The 21,571-nt window shown below is 44.2% G+C and overlaps 2 protein-coding genes across 9 annotated transcripts; one reads left to right on the top strand and one right to left on the bottom strand.

The window, feature by feature from the left end:
- Window positions 1–233: 233 nt before the first annotated feature.
- On the top strand, window positions 234–7,415 carry LOC117652828 (mite allergen Der p 3-like). 2 transcript variants are annotated; one of them, XM_034397982.1, is made up of 7 exons: window positions 234–382; window positions 1,325–1,416; window positions 1,996–2,102; window positions 4,307–4,436; window positions 4,581–4,748; window positions 6,446–6,604; window positions 7,118–7,415. In XM_034397982.1, the coding sequence occupies exons 1-7, from the start codon at window positions 349–351 to the stop codon at window positions 7,271–7,273; spliced, it is 846 nt and encodes a 281-aa protein (XP_034253873.1). In that variant the 5' UTR covers window positions 234–348; the 3' UTR covers window positions 7,274–7,415. The 2 variants fall into 2 exon arrangements, with proteins under 2 accessions (XP_034253873.1, XP_034253874.1); XM_034397983.1 differs by lacking the exon at window positions 6,446–6,604.
- A 910-nt stretch (window positions 7,416–8,325) lies between these two features.
- On the bottom strand, window positions 8,326–20,902 carry LOC117652816. 7 transcript variants are annotated; one of them, XM_034397943.1, is made up of 9 exons: window positions 20,840–20,902; window positions 18,261–18,360; window positions 16,888–17,100; window positions 15,449–15,745; window positions 13,955–14,120; window positions 11,967–12,191; window positions 10,449–10,645; window positions 10,135–10,374; window positions 8,326–8,952 (listed from the first exon to the last, which is right to left on the bottom strand). In XM_034397943.1, exons 1-9 carry the CDS (start codon window positions 20,887–20,889, stop codon window positions 8,650–8,652), a joined length of 1,791 nt encoding a protein of 596 aa, XP_034253834.1. In that variant the 5' UTR covers window positions 20,890–20,902; the 3' UTR covers window positions 8,326–8,649. The 7 variants fall into 7 exon arrangements, with proteins under 7 accessions (XP_034253834.1, XP_034253839.1, XP_034253836.1 ...); XM_034397948.1 differs by lacking the exon at window positions 20,840–20,902 and adding an exon at window positions 20,399–20,529; XM_034397945.1 differs by lacking the exon at window positions 20,840–20,902 and adding an exon at window positions 20,229–20,348.
- Window positions 20,903–21,571: the final 669 nt, after the last annotated feature.

Below are 21,571 nucleotides of genomic sequence, written 5' to 3'. Positions count from 1 at the left end.
TTTGAGTTATATTGAGAAAATTGATAAAGTTTTTAAATCTAAATCAAACTAAATTGAAGGCCGGAAGATTTTGCCGAATTGAATGAGTGCACCTTCGTGTACGAATCAACCTACTATCAGGCGTTTTGGGAATGTCACAGGGAGGGGGGGGGTCCATTCGCCCCCCCTCCCCCTTTTTAGACCGCGCCTGTTGTTTGTAGCATTATCTTTGTAATTATAGAGGACGACAGGTGCAAGCACATTTGAGTACTGACTACTCGGAGAACTGAAGTCACTTAAAAAGAGCAACCGCCTCGCGCACGACGTAGAAGAGGAGACCACGCTTATCAGTCAACTTCGCAGCACATCATGGCTGCTCGCTGGGCTGTCTTCGCGAGTGTCGGTAAAATCATTTTCTGCGTCAGTGATAATTCTGCATTCAGAAAAGAAGTTTCTGGCAAGAAAGGGAAGACTTGGCCGGGCACCTGTTCAGATCTGAACCAAACTCGGTTTGTGGGTGCCTTTGGCTAATACGAACTGCCGTGACCGGGTTTGGTAGGCATTCAAAACCCATAAACGGGCATGGGCGTTCATGAGGGTTTGTGACATGTGCCCAGAGCGACCAGACAAATGCGCTCTTTGGGTTAGAAGTTTGTACCGAGTCCGTGCGGCGTTTCGTGTAGCCGTGGACGGCAAATCACTAAGTTTGACAAGGAAACACAATATTCCCCCCTCCAACTAGCAAACGACTGAAAATAGGGCATATCACGATCAGCAATCTTCCTCGGAAACAAATTTTACAGTCACACGCGCCTTTTGTAATGATCAAAGATTCCTATTAAAATGTCATGAGAATTATTTCTGGAGCATTTTTGTACTTGCTTCTGAGGTTAATTACGAAAGTCAGTTAAATTCATAGTAAAATTTTGAATTATATTGAGAAAATTGATAAAGTTTTTAAATCTAAATCAAACTAAATCGAATGCCGGAAGATTTTGCCGAATTGAATGAGGGCACCTTCGTGTACGAATCAACCTTTGATATATACATATCTTAGAAGGTGTTATATAAGCACTTTTTTGTTGTTTTGGTCCAAAATAATTCTACTCGGAAACTTTGCATTCTTGCTTGGTTTCCGGGTCGAAGCATATGTGGCCAAATTAGATGCATTTCATACACCACTACATCGATTTGCATGATGCAGGCTCCGTGATCTGTTCCACTACGCCTGGCAACATTTAACCAGGGCCCGAATGAGAACTCGTAGCTTCATTTTATTTCCACTACTTGGTGTACCCTGGTCACTCGCGCACTGCTATTAACACAATTGTTTTTGTCGCGGCAGTCATCTGGATGGTACTTGCTGCCAGAGGTCAATGGGAGGAGTCGAAAATCATTGGCGGTACCGCTGTCAGCATTAACAAGTCACCTTTCTTGGTAAGACTGCACTATTGTCAATGAAAGAACAATTTTCAGTAGGCGTCGTACAACATGTGGGAAGATAGTTATCGCCGCACTGTGTGTCACTTTATGACAAAAACGTGGACGATTTCATCACTTTCAAATTATGACAATCTCATCACAAATTGATGACATTTTCATCAAAGCTCATATACTTATTGCATGAGCGTGACAACAATGTCATCAATTGTTTTGATGACATTGTTGTAAGGAAAATTAGCCTTGAAACTATCATCAAGTGATGAATCAAATTTTCTCAGTGCGTCGGGTCTGCTTGAAGATTGAACATGACCCATGACATGAAGTGCGTAGAGCTTGTTTCAAGCGTACGGAGGGTTGTACGTACTGCGATTTACTTTTGCCCGTGCTGATCTGGAGTTGTTCGGTATTTTCAGTAAAGCAGTCAATGCCACTGCACTCGCTGTCGTCCCCTTCACTGCTTTTGCCTTTCATCCACTCATAGTGCCGAACTGCAGTATCGACATCTACGTGAAGTTACATATTTAAGCGTAGCCTGTCTAAACTAAAGTTGGTTCTCAATTTCTTTGAGTTTAGGCCGCCCTCGAGAAACGCGACACCTCTTCAGCTCCATTCCTCCAAAATTGCGGCTGTGTCATCATCGATAGGCTGTATATAATCTCAGCAGCCCACTGTTTTGCCGAGTAAGTGGTGATAAATGAAGAGTCGGGATCTTCGGCAGTAACTTAATGACTTTTGTGGTTTATTGACTCCTGTTTTGACCTCGAGAAAGAGGATGGCATATCGTGAAACGGGGTAACTTCGGACACTTTTGATAGGTTTTTTTTTGAAATTGTGAAAGTTGTGGTGCTGTCATGGACTTGAGGGTTAAAATTTATCATATACCCACCTTTAGCTTCGATTTGGCGCTTATTTCAAATATCTGCACCTCACAGTTTTTACAGTGGAGGGTCCGAAGCAGTGTCCGAAATTACCCCGTGTTTTGGGGTAATTTCGGACACCCCTGGTAAAAACGACTTTTCGTTCTGATTTTGGTCCCAAAATCGATCACTGTCTCTTTCTAAAGTGCTAATATGATTATATGAGAAATTCGTAAGGGTTTAGATGTAAAGATATGGTAGGGGTGGTCATTCATACATAGTTTGAAGTCATGTTCTGCACTCATATGTAGTTCGATTTCAGGAATAGTGGGTGGAACTGGTAGAGCCATTTAGAACGCTTCTATTTTTTAATTTTTGACCGATTAGCTTTCATAGGCAACTCGGGCCATAAATTTTTACGGGAAAGTGAATCTGAAATCTTCCTCTACAAGATTACAGACAATCACATACATGTATACGAAGGGCTATACTCTGACCAGAAAACGAAGAGCCCTGGGTTTTCGCGGTCGAGGGCTACCTGCAATGCTATCCAAGGCGGTAGATGCCATAAACCGCGAGAACTCAGGGCTCTTCGTTTTCTGGTCAGAGTATAGTAGTCGTGTCGTATGTACGGTTAGGAAGGATACAGGGGCTCAGTGGAAAGCTTTGCATTTCAATTGTAGTAAACCGGCGAGCTATGCAGCCATTCGCCAAGACTAACTTTCATGTCACATGAAATAAAATTAATCACAAAACAGTCGTTGACACTAAGGTAGGATATGCACATAAAACTAAGTATAAAGATGTAGCTTTGCCCCATTTATATGAAATTCGAAGTTTATAAAGCAACCGATATAACAATTGGGGATTATCGTTGTTATTGGATTATCTTCAACTTCCAGAAGAGCTTCCACCACTCAAACCCTGCGAAATAGAAAGTGTACCCACTCTCCCTGGCGTGACGTTTGTATGTCCGAAATTACCCCGTGAAGTAACAATTTTTTAGTTTTGAGCCCATATAAACCATACTATTTGACCCAGGTGATTGAAAATTTGACACAGTATGCTCTTAACGTGATCGAATCGACAAACAATCACCTCATGAATCGGCCATGAACAGTTTCGGCTTGCCAGTCAAAGTTTTTAAGCATAAAGCGAACTAAGGTAAAAATGGTTAAATACAAAAACCACTCTTTCCCCTGAAGTTTGCCCCTGATTTGGCCTCCGGGTGATTGATCAGATGGTTTTAAGTGTGGCCGATGCGATGCGCGCAACGGGAGAAGCCTCCAAGTTGGCCGTTAGATGGTAGCATCATCGCCATGCTTCCGGGCAGAGTTGTCCGAAATTACACCGATCTAGAGTATAAAAGCGATTTCCATGTTTCAATGTTTTTACGTTCACTCACAGAGTCGCTTCTTTTAGTCCGTGGAAAAGACATTTTATCGATAGCACCTTTGATTTTTGAGCAACAGTAATATGTACTCTTCACTTTTGTTCTTATAATCTGCATTTTTGTTAGAACTTATTGACAAAAAAATTAAGTAATTTTGTGATTTTATGCAGTAAATTGTTAATATCTTAGAAGAAAGTACTGAATACTACTATTGTAGGCTGTACTAAGTAGTAACCTGTTTACTGAAGATAAAGTCAATAAGAGGCTGAGAATGTAGAGAACTTGGCCTTACAGAATGAAGTTGTAAAGACTAATGATGCCGGTAAAAGTGCACTGATATTCAACGAATGTGACGTCACATTCGCTAAAATGTGAATTTTGTCACGTTCGTCTGAATGTGATGTCACATTCGTTTGAATGTTGATCCACGCTTAAACGAATGTGACACCCGCATCAGATGGTTGCATGATGGCCGTGTCACGTTAAAACGAATGTGACATCGCATCCAAACGAACGTGACAAAATTCACATTCTTACCTATGTGATGTCACATTCGTTGGTGCAGGGTGTCACTGCCAATGGTTTTTCTCGTCCCAATTGTTTATCCCACTTTAACTTTTGGTATGTTATGCAGGCTTGCTGATGACCTGACCATATCTTACCCCGCTGCGTCCCTTTTCCGCATACGCGCCGGATCGTCTCTGTTGGAGAGAGGGGGCACCCTCCACTCAGTAGCTAAATACTGGGTGCATCCTAAATTCAAGGTACACAATAAACAAGGACTCTTTCAAGTGACAATCAAAAATCCAGCCACACATTAATACATCGTGCCATAGATCATGGTAGAGACCCGAACAGAGGCCAAGATCAGGGACCGGATTTGATGACTCTGTTCTTCCCACGTGCAGGGAATCAAAGGAACCCAAGGCACAGCCTTGGATTACGACATCGCTGTCGCTCGTCTGAAGACACCTATCGTCTTCGGGAAGACGGTGGCCAAGGCCAATCTCATCGGCATGGGACAGCACCTCAAGAAGGGTACCAAGGTCATCACTGCGGGCTGGGGAGTAACGCAGGTACTGGTGGAGCAGAAGTTCTCAGTACACGGTAAAAAATTTTACCGTTAACGGTTCCTGATTTTCCCAGGAACTCCCTGGAAATCGCCTTTGTCTCTGCCACAGGGTTCCTGGGAAAACCCGGTACCGTTTTTAGCGTGTAACTCAACTTTTGTACCGACCGCGAAGGCTCGATCATTGGTCAACCGGACCACTCTCTTCAAACTCAACAGCGTATCCAGTACACTTTCTTTAGCTTTGACGCGCAACTTCTTCGGGCAACGCTCCCTGATGCTGCCATTGCGGCTGTTGAGAACGAGAGAGAAAGACGCCGCCGAATGTGTCTTGCAGTGGGGAATGCCTTTGGTTCTGCTTTGGGTGGCTTCGAGTGCGTTCGGATTCTTAGACTTGAGTTCTATTCCGCGTGCGTGGTTTTCTGACCACTCGGATGGTTTTGTTTCAATGAGACTCGATCCTAAACAAAAACTACAGACTGAAATGAGTGAAATGACACGCGGCATGATAAGAGAGACCCAAAATAGAAAGTATTGTAGTAATATTGGTTTTATCGGTATTATTGATGTCGTGTTTGGAGTCTTATTGAAGTCAGAAGCCCCTTGGGTCCAGTAAGGTCGCAATTGTGCCAAGGCTTTTGGAAAACATTCAGTTAGGGTTCGGGCCATGGCCAAGCCCATGGAGTTAGAGAAAGACTCGGTAAAGCTCCCACAATAGGGTATTTTAACGAATCCCTGGCCCGGAAGGCAAAGAACAAAAGTAAGAACAAAAACCGCTTCTGCGCATGCGCAGACGCTGCCTCAGAGTGGAGGGGGGACGTCTGCGCATGCGCAGAAGAGGTTTTTGTTCTTACTTTTGTTCTTTGCCTTCCGGGCCAGGGATTCGTTAAAATACCCTATTGTTGGTATCGGTTTTGAGCGTGCTCTGCAAACTCCACCCACACTGTACTCTATTCTGTACGCTCTGTTGGCGTGCACTTGTGAGTACACCAGAGAGCTCTCTTCAGCGTTTACTCAGGAGTCCCCCGAGCACGTGCTTCGCTGCATCTATTGATTGCCAGGCGTGCTGAGGTGTGCCCTGATGTAAGCTATCCCTCATTGAAGTCCACTCTCGTTGGAGTGTACTCCTGAGCAGTCTCGTACGAGTGAATTTGTGAGTTCGAGTACACGCTGAATAGAGTGTACTGAGTATACACTGGTGACACACTGCAAGAAAAAGTGTCGATAGTACAACAAAAGTACGACAAAAACTGTACAATAAAAGTACAACAGGGATTGTAGAAAGTACAACGAGAATTGTACAAACCACAACCAGCCCTGGATTGCCCAGCACTCGTCATGCCGGTTCCGTTGTACTTTGTACAACAATTGTTGTACTTGAAAAGTACACTAAATTCCTGATAAAAAATTTGCCAGAAATTTGTGTACTTTTGTTGTGGTTATTTTCTGCAGTGCACAAAGGCATTAAAATTATGCCCTTTAAGGGCGTGCAACGATTTACGCCCCAGGAGCGGTCAATAGTTTTATCTGAGGAGGCCTTCGCAGTCTGGGCTTTTCCGCCCAAAAACCCCGTCGCAGCGAACGTGTTAAAGGGCGTAAATTGTATTCCTCTGTAACGCCAGTGGAGTTCGCAGTGTGCATGTGCATGCTGACTTAACGGAGGATGAACTCCGACATACCTAATTATTACTGAATTTTGAAAAGGTTAATGGGCAGAACGCCGCGCCATCCGCGCTCCTTCGACGAGCCGTCTTCAGCATCGTGGAACAGCCCGAGTGTGATCGGCAGTACCTCAAGCAAGCCAATGCAAGAGTGTCACAGCGCTGCATTTGCACCTATGCGGCAAGCAAGGGCAACTGCCTGGCAAGTCACCTTTTTCATACATCTGTCCCCGGACCCACACTGCAAGAAAAAGTGTGGATAGTACAACAAAAGTACAACAAAAACTGTGCAATAAAAGTACAACAGGGATTGTAGAAAGTACAACGAGAATTGTACAAACCACAACGAGCCCTGGACTGCACAGCACTCGTCATGCCGGTTCCATTGTACTTTGTACAACAATTGTTGTACTTGAAAAGTACACTTAATTCCTGATAAAAAAAATTTGCAGGAAATTTCTGTACTTTTGTTGTGGTTATTTCCTGCAGTGCAGAATTGACCACAGACTTGAGGAAAACATGACAAGAGAACCGCAGCCTTTGAAAGCATTAGCAAATTTTTCAAAAGTAAATAGATTGGAATTTCCCTTTTTTTAAATAGTTTAAATACTTTAGCGCTGTTTGGAATCGAAAAAGGGGGGGGGGGAGCACTAGACCGAAAACAATTCGGGTTTTTGGGAACCCCTAAAAAAAACCAACTTTGTATTGTTTGCAGGGAGACTCTGGTGGTGCCGTGTACAACAGGACGGGCAATGTCGTGGTCGGCATCGTCTCATGGGGCGCATGCGTTCAGGTGCCGAACGTCGTTACTGACCTTGGCAACGTGGAAATTCGCAACTTCATAAGGAACCAAAGTAAATTAAAAGTGTAAGAATTCCTTGTCTCTCCGACGAGCGAAGCTACCGGAAATGGATAACAAGTCGGCAGCTTGGGCCGCCGTCGGCATTAATTAAATCCTCACATACATTTGGCCCTGTGTGTTAAGATAATAATAAAATTGAAATCAGACTAAAGTCTGTCTCGTCATTCCGATAACAAAATCCCCTGGATGCGTTGCCAGTTTCGCCACACATTGCTAAGACCGAGGCTTTTCCATTTTGCAAAAGTTAGATGGCGCATTTCGTAGCATTCTCTCTGCCGATTCCGAATATTTTCTGTGATTTGCAAACGAAGAAAAACTAAGGGCGCTACAGGCCTTGAAAATTCGATTTTTTTTCGCAATTTTTTAAAACTTTGAAGGCTGGTAGCGCCCTCAGTTTTACTCCTTTCTCAAAACCAAGTACATATTCGGAATCAGCAGAAAAATAGCTACAAAATGCGCCATCTTACTTTTGAGATTTCGAAAAAAGTGTACTTTCCACCACCCCTATTGAGTACACGCTCGTGGGAATGTGCCCGTGAGCACACGCTGAAGAAAGTGTACTCGTCAGGGCACGCTTTAGAGAGTGTACTCGTGAGTACACGCTAAAGAGAGTGTACTGAGTACACTGTTGCGTTTGCAGAGTACCCACTCCAAATCCCCCTTAAGGTGATCTTTGAACCTTCTTTGACGACACAATTGTCGCAAAAAAAGGCCATGAAGAAAGCCTTGCCTTTAAAGACGCAATTAACTGAAGTATCGCCAAAATCTTGGCGATTTCAAAAGAATCCTGTGCACACCAGAGAGGTGCTTCGACAGACGAGTGTAAACAAACTTTGGCCCAAATTTTTCTGTCACGGACACTGACTTATGTGACGCGTAAGTTGTTTCGCCAAAAAAGGTAGGAGTATTACATTTGTACTTGAAATGTGCATCCACTAAAGTGCAGATCGATACCCTTTGAGAAAAATGTGAACTTGAAACTCTGCTTGAAATTAATGTTACCAAATGGGTCAATTTCCGATGATTTCGGTGGGGTTTGTGTCAAGCACTTAGTTTCGGTATAAATTTTTGGAATTTTTTTTATTGATCATGACAGAACACAGTAAATGTGTAACTAGTTTTCAGGACGACAGAAGTTACATTGTCAACTAATAAGCAGATAAATAAGATGAAACATCGTGCAGAACTACTCGATGATCTTGCAAGTCAACTTTTCAGAAAATCAAAGAAAATAAAAATTACCGTCACCATATGAACTGCGCAGTGCGCCTTATACAACAATCGTAGCGTGAATGAATGGTATTCTCAGTTAGGACACAACATTAAAGACGAAACGCATCGATTGATACAAAGACCAGTCCGAGCCGGAATCCAAATCGGCAACCCTAATCCGAGTCGGAAAGCATGCAAGCGAAGTCATCGAAATGCGTGGAGTCCGGGAATCCACCGCCGCAGCCTCCGTCGGAGTCAACGTCGCCGGAGTCTCCGTCATCCGAATCCGGGTCGGGGACAGGGTCCTCCTCGTCGCACTCCGAGCGGGCGCGGCACATGGCCTCCTGGCAGCGCTCGGGCAGCCAGTCCCAGCACGTGTCATGTTCCGTGTACGCCTTGCTGACCTTGGCGTCCAGCTGCAGGGTGCTGCGTTGCTCTCGCAGCCTGGCCAGCGCCTCGCGGCCCTGCGGCGTCACCTGCAGAGATGTTAGGGTGGAAAACGAGGGGGCAACCACACTCTTAGCACATTACTGCCTCTTTTCTCATTAATTACGTATTCGTAAGAGCAACTATAGTACTTAGTATTTTCCAAGTAAGTATGACCAATTTCCTTTGAAACATTATGTACAAAACGTAATTCACTGGTCGCCGACAAATGATCCAGGAAGCGGAAGAAGGGTACAAGTCGAGATGAAACCGTGCACCTTGCAAGGCCTAAACCTTGCAGGTGGGAGAACATTTTCTGGAATGTCATCTAAAAACAGATGCAAGAGGATGGGACTTGTCTCACCATACTTATTTTGGGACCAAATTTCCGCTCATGTTTACTTTATAGACTGATAAGAGATAACTGAATCAACTCGACTTAACCCCTTCTTCCGCTTCCTAGATCAAATGTGACGTCGTATGCGTTCGTATGTGAATTTTGTCACGTTCGTTTGAATGCTAGGTCACATCCGTTTGAATGTTGATCCACGTTGAAACGAATGAGACACTACCCTACTTAAACGGCCGAGTCACACACAAATGATTGTGACGTCATATTCAGAACGTACGTGACAAAATTCACATTTCAACGAATAAGACGTCACATTCGTTGGCTACCAGTGTTGTCAGTACATTATTTAATATTCCTTAAGTACGCAGCTATTTAAAAAAGGAAAAGTACGTATAATGGTTGCATACGTTACTTGCGTAAGAACTGATAAAATGAGCAAAAAGTCAGTAACTTGCTGAGAGTGCACTCGCGAAATCCTGTGATCACTTGATTGACCGAAATCTTGAGTGAAATACCTTCAAAATCTAGTGAAATCTCCTCGCGGAATCCCATCAAAATTTAGTGAAGTAAATTAGTCTGTGAAGATTGCAGCGGGTGCATTTAAGAGGCCTAACAGCGCTGATGATGGTTGCTGGCAGTATTTTTTTCTCCAGGGTCCATATAGAAACACGGTTCACTGCAAAGCCTAGTAAGAGACAGTCTCGCACTATTTAGTGCGAACCACTATGTCCCACTCTTACAAGCGTGAACCACGGTTGACCCACGCCTGCTAGTGTGAGACAAGCTTAGCTCAGGGGTCAGCACGCTTGTAAGCGTGAGATATAGTGGTTCGCACTAAATACTGTGAGACTGTCTCACACAGATTTGGAATTATACTTACGCCGCATGAGTTAAGCCTGAGGTGAGTTAGTTTGGGCAGCGCGCCCTGAGCTATGCCATCGAGTACCATGCTGGGAACCCTCGCCACGGACAGCGTCAGCGTCTCCAGGTTGGCCAACCCACCCAAGATCACGTGCAAGTCTCGAGGGACGTCCACATGCACGGTGACGAAGTTCATACGTCCAGAGCTGCGAAATAGGATAGCCAGCTCGCGCAGCGCGACACAGCTAGTGCCTACAACCTACACAACAGCAATGATACGAAATAATTAGTTACTCGTCACATGACAACTCGGTTTTACAATGTGGCAGTTACCTTCAATAGCCCTCTGTGACCATGGTAGCCCATCTGCAGATTTAAAGTTGTCAGGTTCCTTATAACAGGTGACGATGTGAAGGCCCTCTTAATCTTGGCATGATTTTCATCGCCGAAATCCTTCATGCTGAACGATCGCAGATGAGGGAAGGAGTTGATAATGCTTAATGGTGGCATCAGAGACATTTTCACCAAACCTGCAATTTGAAGTCCGGAATAAAAGTCTGAGGTCTTTACAATTATCTGAAAATGGGGTAACCTGAGTGAGACAAAGTTGAAACCTCATGTTTCTCACTTGGAAAGACTAATGAGCATTATTTACTTGATACATGGACATGCAGTCAAACAGGAAAAGTTATGACGTACTGATTAAGATAAGTATCAAGTGTCTCATGTCACCGCTGCTGCCTCAAGCTACGTTCACGGTAGCCGATACAAGCGTCAGTAAGGTCGATACTAACAATGAGTCAACCAGGTAAACCGAGGGGGTGTGCACTCTCAAAAGCTGTAACCCGACTCTAACGCCTCATAATTATCAGAATTTAGCTAAAAAGAGCTTAAATCATCTTGAAAATAGGTATAAGGAGAATTTCTGTTGAAACGCATTATAAATATTTCGGACGAAATGACCCGACTGTTACGCGAGTGCAACCCTACAAGTAAACTCTTGCAATGAGCTAACCAGGTTGACTCTCATGAGCCAACCATGTTAACTCTTGTATTTCCAAAATCGCAATGAAGAATCGCTTTAAGGTAATACGAAAAAAATTAAAGCATTGTAGAATTCCACGATGAAATGCTTCGTATTTTGGAGCAAAATCCTTTGAAATACGAGACACTTCTGCACAATACGATGCAATTGCACAATGCCTTATATTCTTCATTGGCTGAGCGATAGCGAAGCCCGTTACTCCAGTGCGGTTGAAAAGTTTTGTCTGTCTGTCTGTCTGTCTGTGTGTCCGTGTGTGTGTGTGTGTACACTACTCCTCCTGAAAGGCTCGGCCGATCTGGCTGAGGTTTTGCAGGCTTATTAGGTATGTTCTTGGCTCGGCACACGCGAAATTTCACTGTCCTAGCTCAACCGGTTCAGTTTTCATAGCCGAAAAACACCTAAAAACGGCGAAAAATCGAGTTTTTTTTGCAGGTAGATCACCTCTGTCTTAAAGAACCCAGCCTCGACAAGTTAAAAAGTTACAAGGGTCAAGATCGTGTTATCTGTAGATTAAGCAACTCTTTCTAGAATTAAGGGGGGTCTGGGGGGCGGAGCCCCACAGCATGCAACACGTAAGAAGTAACCGACGATGGACAAGCCAATGCCTGCCGAAGGCAGGCTAGCGCCGCAGGCCAAGGTAGGTACGCCAGGCGCGGATTGGAGGATCAGGCCGCGAGACATCGCGAAGCCTGTTACGACAAGACGCGGTCTGGCGTAAACCTACCTTGTAGTAATGAAGCAAAAACACCGTGGGCTTAGCAGAGTGTCAGAGCTTGCAGTAGACCCAGACGTTCATCCTGACTTACCATTGCACTTCTTGAGCTCCTTCCACAGTGGCGACCTTTCATCACAATACGCCCAGCGATTCTTGTACTCCGACACGGTGAAGGACTGCAACGTGCTGCGGTTGGCGCGAACGAAGTCCACGGCCACCTCTTTGCTCACCGTGTTGCCCAGGCCCAAAGACTTGACCACCTTGGTGCATCCCGCGTACGCCTTCACCAGCTTGCCCTCGATGTAGAGCTCACGCACTGCAAAAGGGAAGGATGAATGAAGAACCGTCGCACAAAATGTTTCGTACAATTTTGTATTTGACCTGACACGATTTAGAGTATGCGGTCTATATCATGCCAAATGGTACGCAATATCGCAAAAATTCGTCGAAAATTGCATACAAACTCATACGAAAAGGACGTAACTGCAAATTTGTGTGACAATAAAATAAAATTGTACAAAGGAATGAAGTGTGAACCCCTTCTAAGCTTCTACACGCCAATATGATAGCCAAACCAGAAAAAGCACTGAAAATGAACGAGTCACACCATCGCCCTTTAATTGGGTAGTCCAACTTAGTTGACAAATTTTGAGTAGCTAAAAATTCATCACTAGAAATTTGGTAACATGCGTTTCGCCGACGCTGTTGGCCACACTGAGAAAACCTTACAAACTGTTTTGGACCTTACAAAGAAAAGAAGTTTGAATAACAAAGTATTTTGAGCATACATAAGCTTACAAAGAAAATACTTCGTAATTTACAAATTATTTCTTCGTATAACAACGTATATTAGTTTGTTATCTATCTGTATGCTTAAAATACTTCGTAAGGATTTAAGAGTGCAGGTTGTGAGGTTCACGATGACGTCCTTTTGGGGTCCACCATGTTGACCCCTGTGTCGTCAAGGTCGGGAGAGGGGGGAGAGATACTTTAGAGATTACAACGTTTGGCCGACAGCGTCACCCAAATTTAGGCGATGAGTGTTTGACTGCCCATACATTACAAGCCTAACTGTCTGCTTACGCTTGCAGGTACATACTTACAAATGCGTACTTGGCTAAGGACACACTTCAAAATGCCAATGCTTACCATGGAGTTATAAGGCGCCAAGCATGCGTTTGTGACTGCGTAAGCGTCAGTGCGTACACTCTAAATATGGGGTGCCCAGAAACTGGGCGCCTTTGTCGCCCGCCCCACTTTTTAGGGTGCCAAATGTCGCCCAATTCCTGGGCACCTTTGTCACCCAGTCTCGGGGTGGAGAAACCATTAAGAAACCTGCCTTCACCCATGGCTCAGCAGCGACTGAGGTGCCGAAGGTGCCCAGAATCTAGGCACCTTGGTCGCCCAGGATCTAGACACCTGGGCATGCTCTACCATGGGACAGGGCCGGTTACTGTATGATTTGTCCAGCCCGAGACTGGGCGACATTTCGAGGGGTCCTAAGATCTTATCTGCGCGTTGCCCCCAAGACAATCTTATCTTAAACGCATGCGGATTTCACCCAGTTTGACCAGTTTGGGACACGTACGAGAGTAAGCGGAATATATTTTTACATGTACTTTTGGTTTCTTTGATCTTTCATCTCCACATTTCAGTGAATTTTATCACAAATGATTTTGATTTGTAGCTGTATTAAATGATCAAACTGAGTAAAATTCACATGCGTTTAAGATAAGATTGTCTTGGGGGGAACGCGCAGATAAGATCTTTTGAATAGGACCTCTCGATTTGGCACCCTAAAAAGTGGGGCGGGCGACAAAGGCGCCCAGTTGCTGGGCACCCCATATTTAGAGTGTACTCGGCCAAGTATGCGTGTGTAAGTGTGTACTTGCAAATGCTCATTGGTAAATGTGTGCTGAGTAGCCAGTTGGGTTCGCAGTGTAGTTTAGTCACCTCTAACTCGTCACCCAAAATTCGGCGACGATGAGTGCGTCACAGACAGAGCGAAGGGTGTGACTCTTTCGCTCCCAGTGGCAGGCGGACCGTTGAAATAATGCAGTTAGGTGCAAGGGAGCTTACCGTTTGGCATCTGGTCTATGAGACGGAGAGTGTCCATCTCGTGCAAGCAGTCGAGCTTCACCACTTCCAGGCTTTGGCTGTAGTGGCGGAGGGTGTGGAACAGGCGCTTCTTGTCCCAATCTTCAACCATCTCGCCCGACGCACATTCGTACTGAAGCTCGAAAACCTGAGCAGACAAAGCGACCACCATTGCACATGATTAAAGCTTCATCTTCCTATTTCATATCGTTTCATTGCGACCTAAACCAGAATTTACTATTTTGAAGTGAATTGCAAGAACGCCCACCCACACCAAATTGATCCAGGAAGCGGAAGAAGGGGATCATTCGACTTATCTCCAATTTGAGTTTTTATTCTGTTATTGTGCCTTAGAATGGTTTCCACCATTGTACCAAATTATTTGGCTGTATTCCTAGCAAGTAAGAAAATAGACTTGGAAAAAAAGATATAACTCAACTTGATCCCCCCTTTTACACTCTCAATCGAAGGGAAAATAGAAACAACTCAACCGAAATCGACATGACTTAACACATTGTCCATAGGAGGTAACTTGTATTTCTAAGCATCTATTGTAAAAAGAATCAAGTCAACTTAACCCTCCTTCATCTTAAGAACTGAAAAGGATAAAAGACCCAAGTCAAAAAACAACACCACGGTAACTAACACTTTGTGTTGACTATAGTTCCACTTCTGATGTTTATCTGAAAATTTCACTTGTGCTTCTTGAACTTATGATCACCTAAACATCCATTCGTTTAGAATGAGTTCTCGCTCGGGTAACAGTTCTTTGCTTCCCCTGAAAAAATGGGCCAAACGAAGTTATCCCAATCTTCCGCTTCGTGGATGAAATGTCATGAGACAATCCCATGAACGACGCAATTTCAAACACATCCTTCGGTGGGTGATACAATTTTGTCCCCCCATGGGTAACGCAAATTGTCCAATGCCTTTAGCAATGAGCTATTTCATTTTAAAACTCGTATCACCTGCACAGTGAAAGCTAGACAAAGGATCGCTTTGTATTGCGAAGAAAATAAAGGCATTGCACAATCTACGAAGAAATGCTTCGGATTATGAAGCAAAATCCTTCGTAATACGAAGCATTTCTTCAAAATACGAGGCGATTCTACACTGCCTTCATTTTCTTTGCAGTTATGAAGCAAATGCTTCGTAGGCTTTTAGAGTGCGGATGGCACAAAATCTGAACTGCACCACCGACGGACGTGCTTCAAAATGCATCATTTATGGGAGAAATAAAAAAAGTCCCACACTCTCAAAACCTTACGAAGTATTTTGAGCATACGTATAACAAACTTAAATACTTTGTTATACGAAGAAATGGTTCGTAAATTACGAAGTATTTTCTTTGTAAGCTTATGTATGCTCAAAATACTTTGTTATACAAACTACTTTCCTTTGTAAGGTCCACAATAGTTTGTAAGGTTTTCTCAGTGCATGACAGTGTGGATCGAGTTGCGGATGACTTCAACTCGCCTTGACTTTGTTGGTGTAGCGCAACAGGTTGACGGCTGGCCACCTGTAGGGTACTTCCATGGTGTGCAGTGCAGGCGCGATCTTGAGCACGCCGTACTGGAAGAGGCGAGTGCCTTCGGAGCGCGAGCTGTAGCTCGTGCTGCTCGCGCAGAAGTGCACGCTCGCCCAGGCGCGCGCGTCCCTGCACACGGAGCGCAGCGCGCGGCACACCTGTCCCAGACGCACCAGGTCGTCGGCGCGCAGGAAGCCGCACAGGTGGACCAGCAAGTTGTCACCCAGCGCCAGCAGCGGCGAGTCCTGCGAGAAAACAAGCAGAAAAACTTTGACGCACGGGACGCGGCACGCGGAAATCACTGTGAATTTCGGTGTACAAATCCAATGAATTACAGTCAAATTTCGATGAATTTCAGTCGGATTTCGGTCAAAAATCGATGAATTTCAGTCGAATTCCGGTCAAAATTCGATGAATTTAAGTCGAATTTCGGTCAAAATTCGGTGAATTTCGGTCAAAATTCGATGGATTTCGGTCAAAATTTGATGAACCAAATTTGATGAATTTCCGTCAAATCTCGATGAATTTCAATGAAATTCCGATACATTTTGAAGAATTTCAGCGAATTAATGAATTTTGGTGTCCAAATTAGGCTGAAGTTATTTCCACTTCGAACGGGGTGCTGAAAACACCGCATGGCCTGGGACAACACTGAGGTAGGACCACAACCAAGGTTAAAATTTAACTGTGGGTCACGAATCATTTGAGGGGCATTTTGCTTGCCGGGCCGCTACAAATCCATGAATGAGTGAATCGATTTCAAATTCGGTATGGGTCTTCCCTCAACGTTCCTTGGTCACCTGAAACACGAGGATGTCTGAGCAACGACCACAACGCCACCTATCGGCCAGCTATAGCGACACTTTGTCGTTGAAGAACAAAATTCTTGTTATCACCATTAACAATACAATGTATGTGGAAACAACATCTTTTGCCATTATCGGCTCAATTTAAGTATATTATGAATAATCATCTATTTCATTCTTCTTAGTCGTAGGGAAATTACTATTATTTCAAGTAGAACCATGAATAATAAAGTTGGCGACAAAAGTACTCAATGAATACTTGTCGCAGACATAACAAAATCTGTACAGACTCACAATACTTGTCGATGACTAATAACATTTGTACGTAGTCATCAACTTGTTTTCGACGGTGGACTGTTGATGTGTTATTACAAGTTTGTCGTTGTGAAAATCTTGTCACTAAACAAATTAGCAATAAATGTGTTGGTAAGTTGCAACAAAATTTTTATCAGTGTGCTGTGCTGCAAAACGTATTCAAGGGATCATATTTAGAAGTCTCAAAGCTGCTTTGGCTACTTGTTCAAACCTAACATTTTAGAATAGGCATTTTTCTAAAACGTGACCCCCAATTGATGTGTTACCTGGACGACAGCCGGCCCGGCGGCTTGCTGCTGCTCCTGGCGGCCAACGCGCTCCTGCTCGGCCTGTCGCTGGCGCACGTTCCAGGCGCAGACCACGTCGTGCTTCTCAGAGTTGTACGGCGACTTGATGTGGTCCTGCGAGCAGTAGAACTCGTCGCCGCAAGTAGGGCACGCCAGCACGGCCGCAGCGCCGCACGCCACACACGTCTGCCCCTGCGAAGAGGAAAGCCGACAATGATACTCTTCCTCTGCACACACCAAATATTAATTTGCAATTTAGTACGAGGCGTCAGAACTTTTGGTGCACACAAATTTTTCGTACAAATTTTTTTTACTAAAATCTGCACAAATTGCGCCCGTTTATGCGTAAAAGCGCGTACAAATTTGTACGAAAAGTTCGTGTGCACAAAAAACTGTGATGTCTCGTACAAAATTTGTACACACTAAATTCTTATGGACTTTTTAAATGCATAATGATGCATTTTTATGCAAAGTAATGCATGCGCAGAAACGTCCATATGTTATGTATAATATTATGCATCACTGAACATTTTGTGCATCTTCCTGCATAAAATGTACAGTGATCATCTAGTGTGCACGGCACAAACCTGTTTTTCTCAGGGACTCCCCAGAAATCAGAAATGCATTTACTGAAGCTCTGTGAAAACCAGGAGCAGTTTTTGACCGTGTGTTGTAAATGCGCGAACAAAAATCATGCTGAAATGCGTACATGATGCTAAAAGATGAAACGAGTGTGTGGGATAGATCGGTTACTAGAGAAACTCAGACGGAAACTGCCCGTGACTTAGAAATTTGAGTGCAGGCCGATTTTAATGGTGGGGCAGTTTCACCTTCTTTTAAAGACACTTAAGTGCTCCGGTGACGACCGTGTCGGTAGCAAATCCATAAGATCATAAAAATAAAAGATTGTGCGCACTCACATTTCCTTTCGAAGCCCGCATTCCTTAAATATTGGTGTTTGTTACGAAATGCCCCACACTGGTAGAACAAAGGCATTAAAATTGTGCCCTTTAAGGGCGTAAACGATTTACGCCCTCAAAGGGCATAATTCGTTAATGCCTTTGGGAAGGGCATTTTGCTTGAAATTCCTATACCATTTACGCCCTTCCCAAGGGCATAAAACGATTTATGCCCTTGGGAAGGGCGTAAAAGAGTATTAATGCCCTAAAGGACGTAATTTTTATGCCTTCGTTTTATCAGTGCACCCTCCTTTACAGGCGGCTGAAGCGCCGAATATAGACGAACTATGAAGATTTCAGATCAGGGGTTGCCAAATTTCGGCACTCACAGCCAAGTTCGAGGCGACCAAAACTTGCCGCCTGATTTGCAGTATCAACTATAAGGGCTCTTACCTGTATTGCCGGTGGTGCTTGAGCCTGATCCATCATGTAAACTGATATGCTCCACAAAATCAAAGTGACGTCCGCAAAGGAAGTTATAAAGTGTCCAACTCTGAAAGAACATAAATCCGTATGACGAACATGCTATCCATAAGGACAGTCGTTGAAAAATAGAAACATAACATTAAGGCCCAAGATTCTTGACAGTGTCCCCCAAAATATAAATGCTTGAGAATACTGAACAATATCGGACAAACGTTGCCGAGAGAAGATGCTTATGAGCCACTCGTAGCCAACCAATGTGAATTTCGTCACGTTTTGAAAACGATGTCACATTCGTTGGAACGTGACATAGGGTGTCACATTCCTTGGAACGTGGATCAAACTTCAAACAAACGTGTCAAGTTTCACGTTCAAACAAATGTGACGTCACATTCGTTGGCTACCAGTGCGATACTAAGGTCGGCGTACGTCGCACGTATACGCTACAACAGGTCTCGCGTAACAGTCTTCGCGATGATCCGCTTGATTCAATCAGACCATCTAAGAGAAGCAAATGGGTAGTTAAGCGAATCCTGGACCGGAAGAAACTATCTTCCAAAGTAACCGTTCGCAGCGCTTTGGGTTTTTTGATTTTTGCTTTCTATGAAAACCCTACAGCCGCAGACTGGATCGGAAAGCGCCATTAGTTCCAAAGGTTATTAGGGTTTAGAGGTTATTAGGTCTTTACTGAAATTTCCGCGATGAACCAAAAAGTTACGGATGTGATTTTTTATTTTAGGCCAATGGACATGCAAACTAACTGAAAGCCGGATTTACAATATATGATAGATAAGCTGTAATTTCTGTTTGGGAAATGCGTTTGAATTTGTTCGTAAAGGTAAAATTTTGGATTTTTTGGTGTTTTGTTTTAGAAGAAATTCCTGTTCATGTTGGAATTTTGGAAATCCGGACTTTGCTACGAGATAGGCAAATCACTAAAGAACTTGTAAAACGTCAAGTCTTGACAACTTTGGTTCTTTCGCAAGGAGATTATTAGGTAAACGACTAAATTTGTTACGAAACTTCCTAACTCAAAAAATGGGGTTGAGTCCTCACTGGGTTTGCTTTGTAAGAACCTGAAACCTTAATTAAAACATATGCCACAATCTGTTTTGAAAATGATATTTCACATTTTGTCACTTTACAGTAACCTTTAACGAATCCCTGGACCGGAAGTAAACGAACAATACTGAGAACTGTAACCGCTTCGCAATGCGCGGTCAAGTAGGTAATATACTTTATTTCTTCTACTTCGGTCTCTTGAAATACCCTACGCTGCAATTTAGAGGGGAGGGGGGCTTCCCAAGAAGGGGCTACCTAACGCTCACTACGTGAATTTAAGAACACGAATACACCGTAATTTGGTGAATGTGACACGTCGCAATGATGAGGAGTGAACCGTATCATTTTCAATAGACCCTTTCAGTCACCGCCGTGTGGCACGGCGGGACACGTGTGGAGCATAAAAGTAATCGAAACGTCCAGCAGCGGTTACGGTTAACTATCAAAAGCTGAACCCTGATTGGTCACAAGCGTAGGCCTGGACGAAGTTCAAAACAGTCGTCGCTGTGGCGCGCACAATCTATTGAAGACAACCGTTTGCAACCTCAGAATCTAGTGATGACAAGATATGCGTAACGTATGTCGAAATAAGAACATACGCAATACGTCAAAATTCGTTGTACTTTACGCTGCATCATGCGTAATACGATGAAATCAGGCATACATGATGTGGACATTTGTGCACATTGCGTGTGTGCAAATTTAGGCATACCTTACAATGTCAAATCATCGTAGCATGAAAGAAAGGTTCGGAAGGAATTGAGCGTGCAGTCGTAAGAACGAGGGTCAACAGTCAAACAAATGTGACATCACATTTAAAAGGAAACGGACATTAAACATATCCCAACTTTAACGAGTCATTGTTTAGAACCTTACAAATTCATAAAGTAAACGTAACGTGTACGCTGAATCTGACTGATCAGATAATAGATCTGAAGCAAGACCTAAAGCCACTTCTCCGTTTGAGCAGACGCAAGTTTCGGATGGGTTTAACTGTTTCCCGCAACTTCCGGTCTAAAGACGAGTCTAAAGATTCGTAACACTACCCTAGTATCTCGTTGAAACCACAACCCGGCCCCTACTCCCTGCGGCGTACTCCTCACTGCCAAGTACCACACTTCGGCATTCTTTTCCGAATATGGTTTCAACGAATCCCTGCACCGGAAGTCTAGGAACAAATGTACGAACTATAACCGCTCTTGGGCATGCGCAGACGCTGCCTCACAGTGGAGGGGGGACGTCACAGCACGTGCAACAGCGGTGTTAGCTCTTACTTGGAATAGGGTATTTTAACGAATCCCTGGACCGGAAGTCCAAGAAGAAAAGTAAGATCCACAACGGCGCCTGCGCATACGTAGAGGTCCCCCCTCCGGCAGCGTCTGCGCATGCGCAGAAGCCGCTTTGGTTCTTACTTTTGTTCTTGGACTTCCGGTCCAGGGATTCGTAAAATATCCTGTTCTTATCCGCCGATTCGTTAATACACACACTTCGACACATTGGACCTCTTTTGTCCCGTGGATGATGCAATTTTAAGCATATCCGGCGGTGGTAGACTTTTAATCCCGCATGGCGGCACATGTTGCACTGCAGGAAATAACCACAACAAAAGTACACAAATTTCTGGCAAATTTTTTATCAGGAATTTAGTGTACTTTTCGAGTACAACAATTGTTGTACAAAGTACAATGGAACCGACATGACGAGTGCTGTGCAGTCCAGGGCTCGTTGTGGTTTGTACAATTCTCGTTGTACTTTCTACAAGGTAGGTTTACGCCAGACCGCGTCTTGTAACAGGCTTCGCGATGTCTCGCTGCCTGTTCCTCCAATCCGCGCCTGGCGTACCTACCTTGGCCTGCGGCGCTAGCCTGCCTTCGGCAGTCAATGGCTTGTCCGTCGTCGTTCACTTCGAACTTGTTTTCATTCTGGGGCCAGACCCCCCTTTATTCTAGATAGAGTTGCTTCATCTCCAGATAACACGATCTTGACCCTTGTAACTTTCTGGGGCTGGGGGGCTCCGCCCCCAGACCCCCTTTTTTCACGGCAGAAGTGATCTGCTTGCAGAAAACTCGATTTTTCGCCGTTTTTCATGTGTTTTTCGGCTTTAAAAACTGAACCAGTTGAGCTAGGATAGTGAAATTTTGCGTGTGCCGAGCCAAGGACATACCCAAAAAGTGTGCAAAATCTCATCGAGATCGGCCGAGCCGTTCAGGAGGAGTAGT

This window comes from Thrips palmi, unplaced genomic scaffold (assembly GCF_012932325.1).
Source record: "Thrips palmi isolate BJ-2018 unplaced genomic scaffold, TpBJ-2018v1 HiC_scaffold_7, whole genome shotgun sequence".
Lineage (NCBI taxonomy): Eukaryota > Metazoa > Arthropoda > Insecta > Thysanoptera > Thripidae > Thrips > Thrips palmi.
The sequence above is the reverse complement of the archived record's forward strand: the minus strand, read 5'-3'. Positions and strand labels throughout refer to the sequence as shown.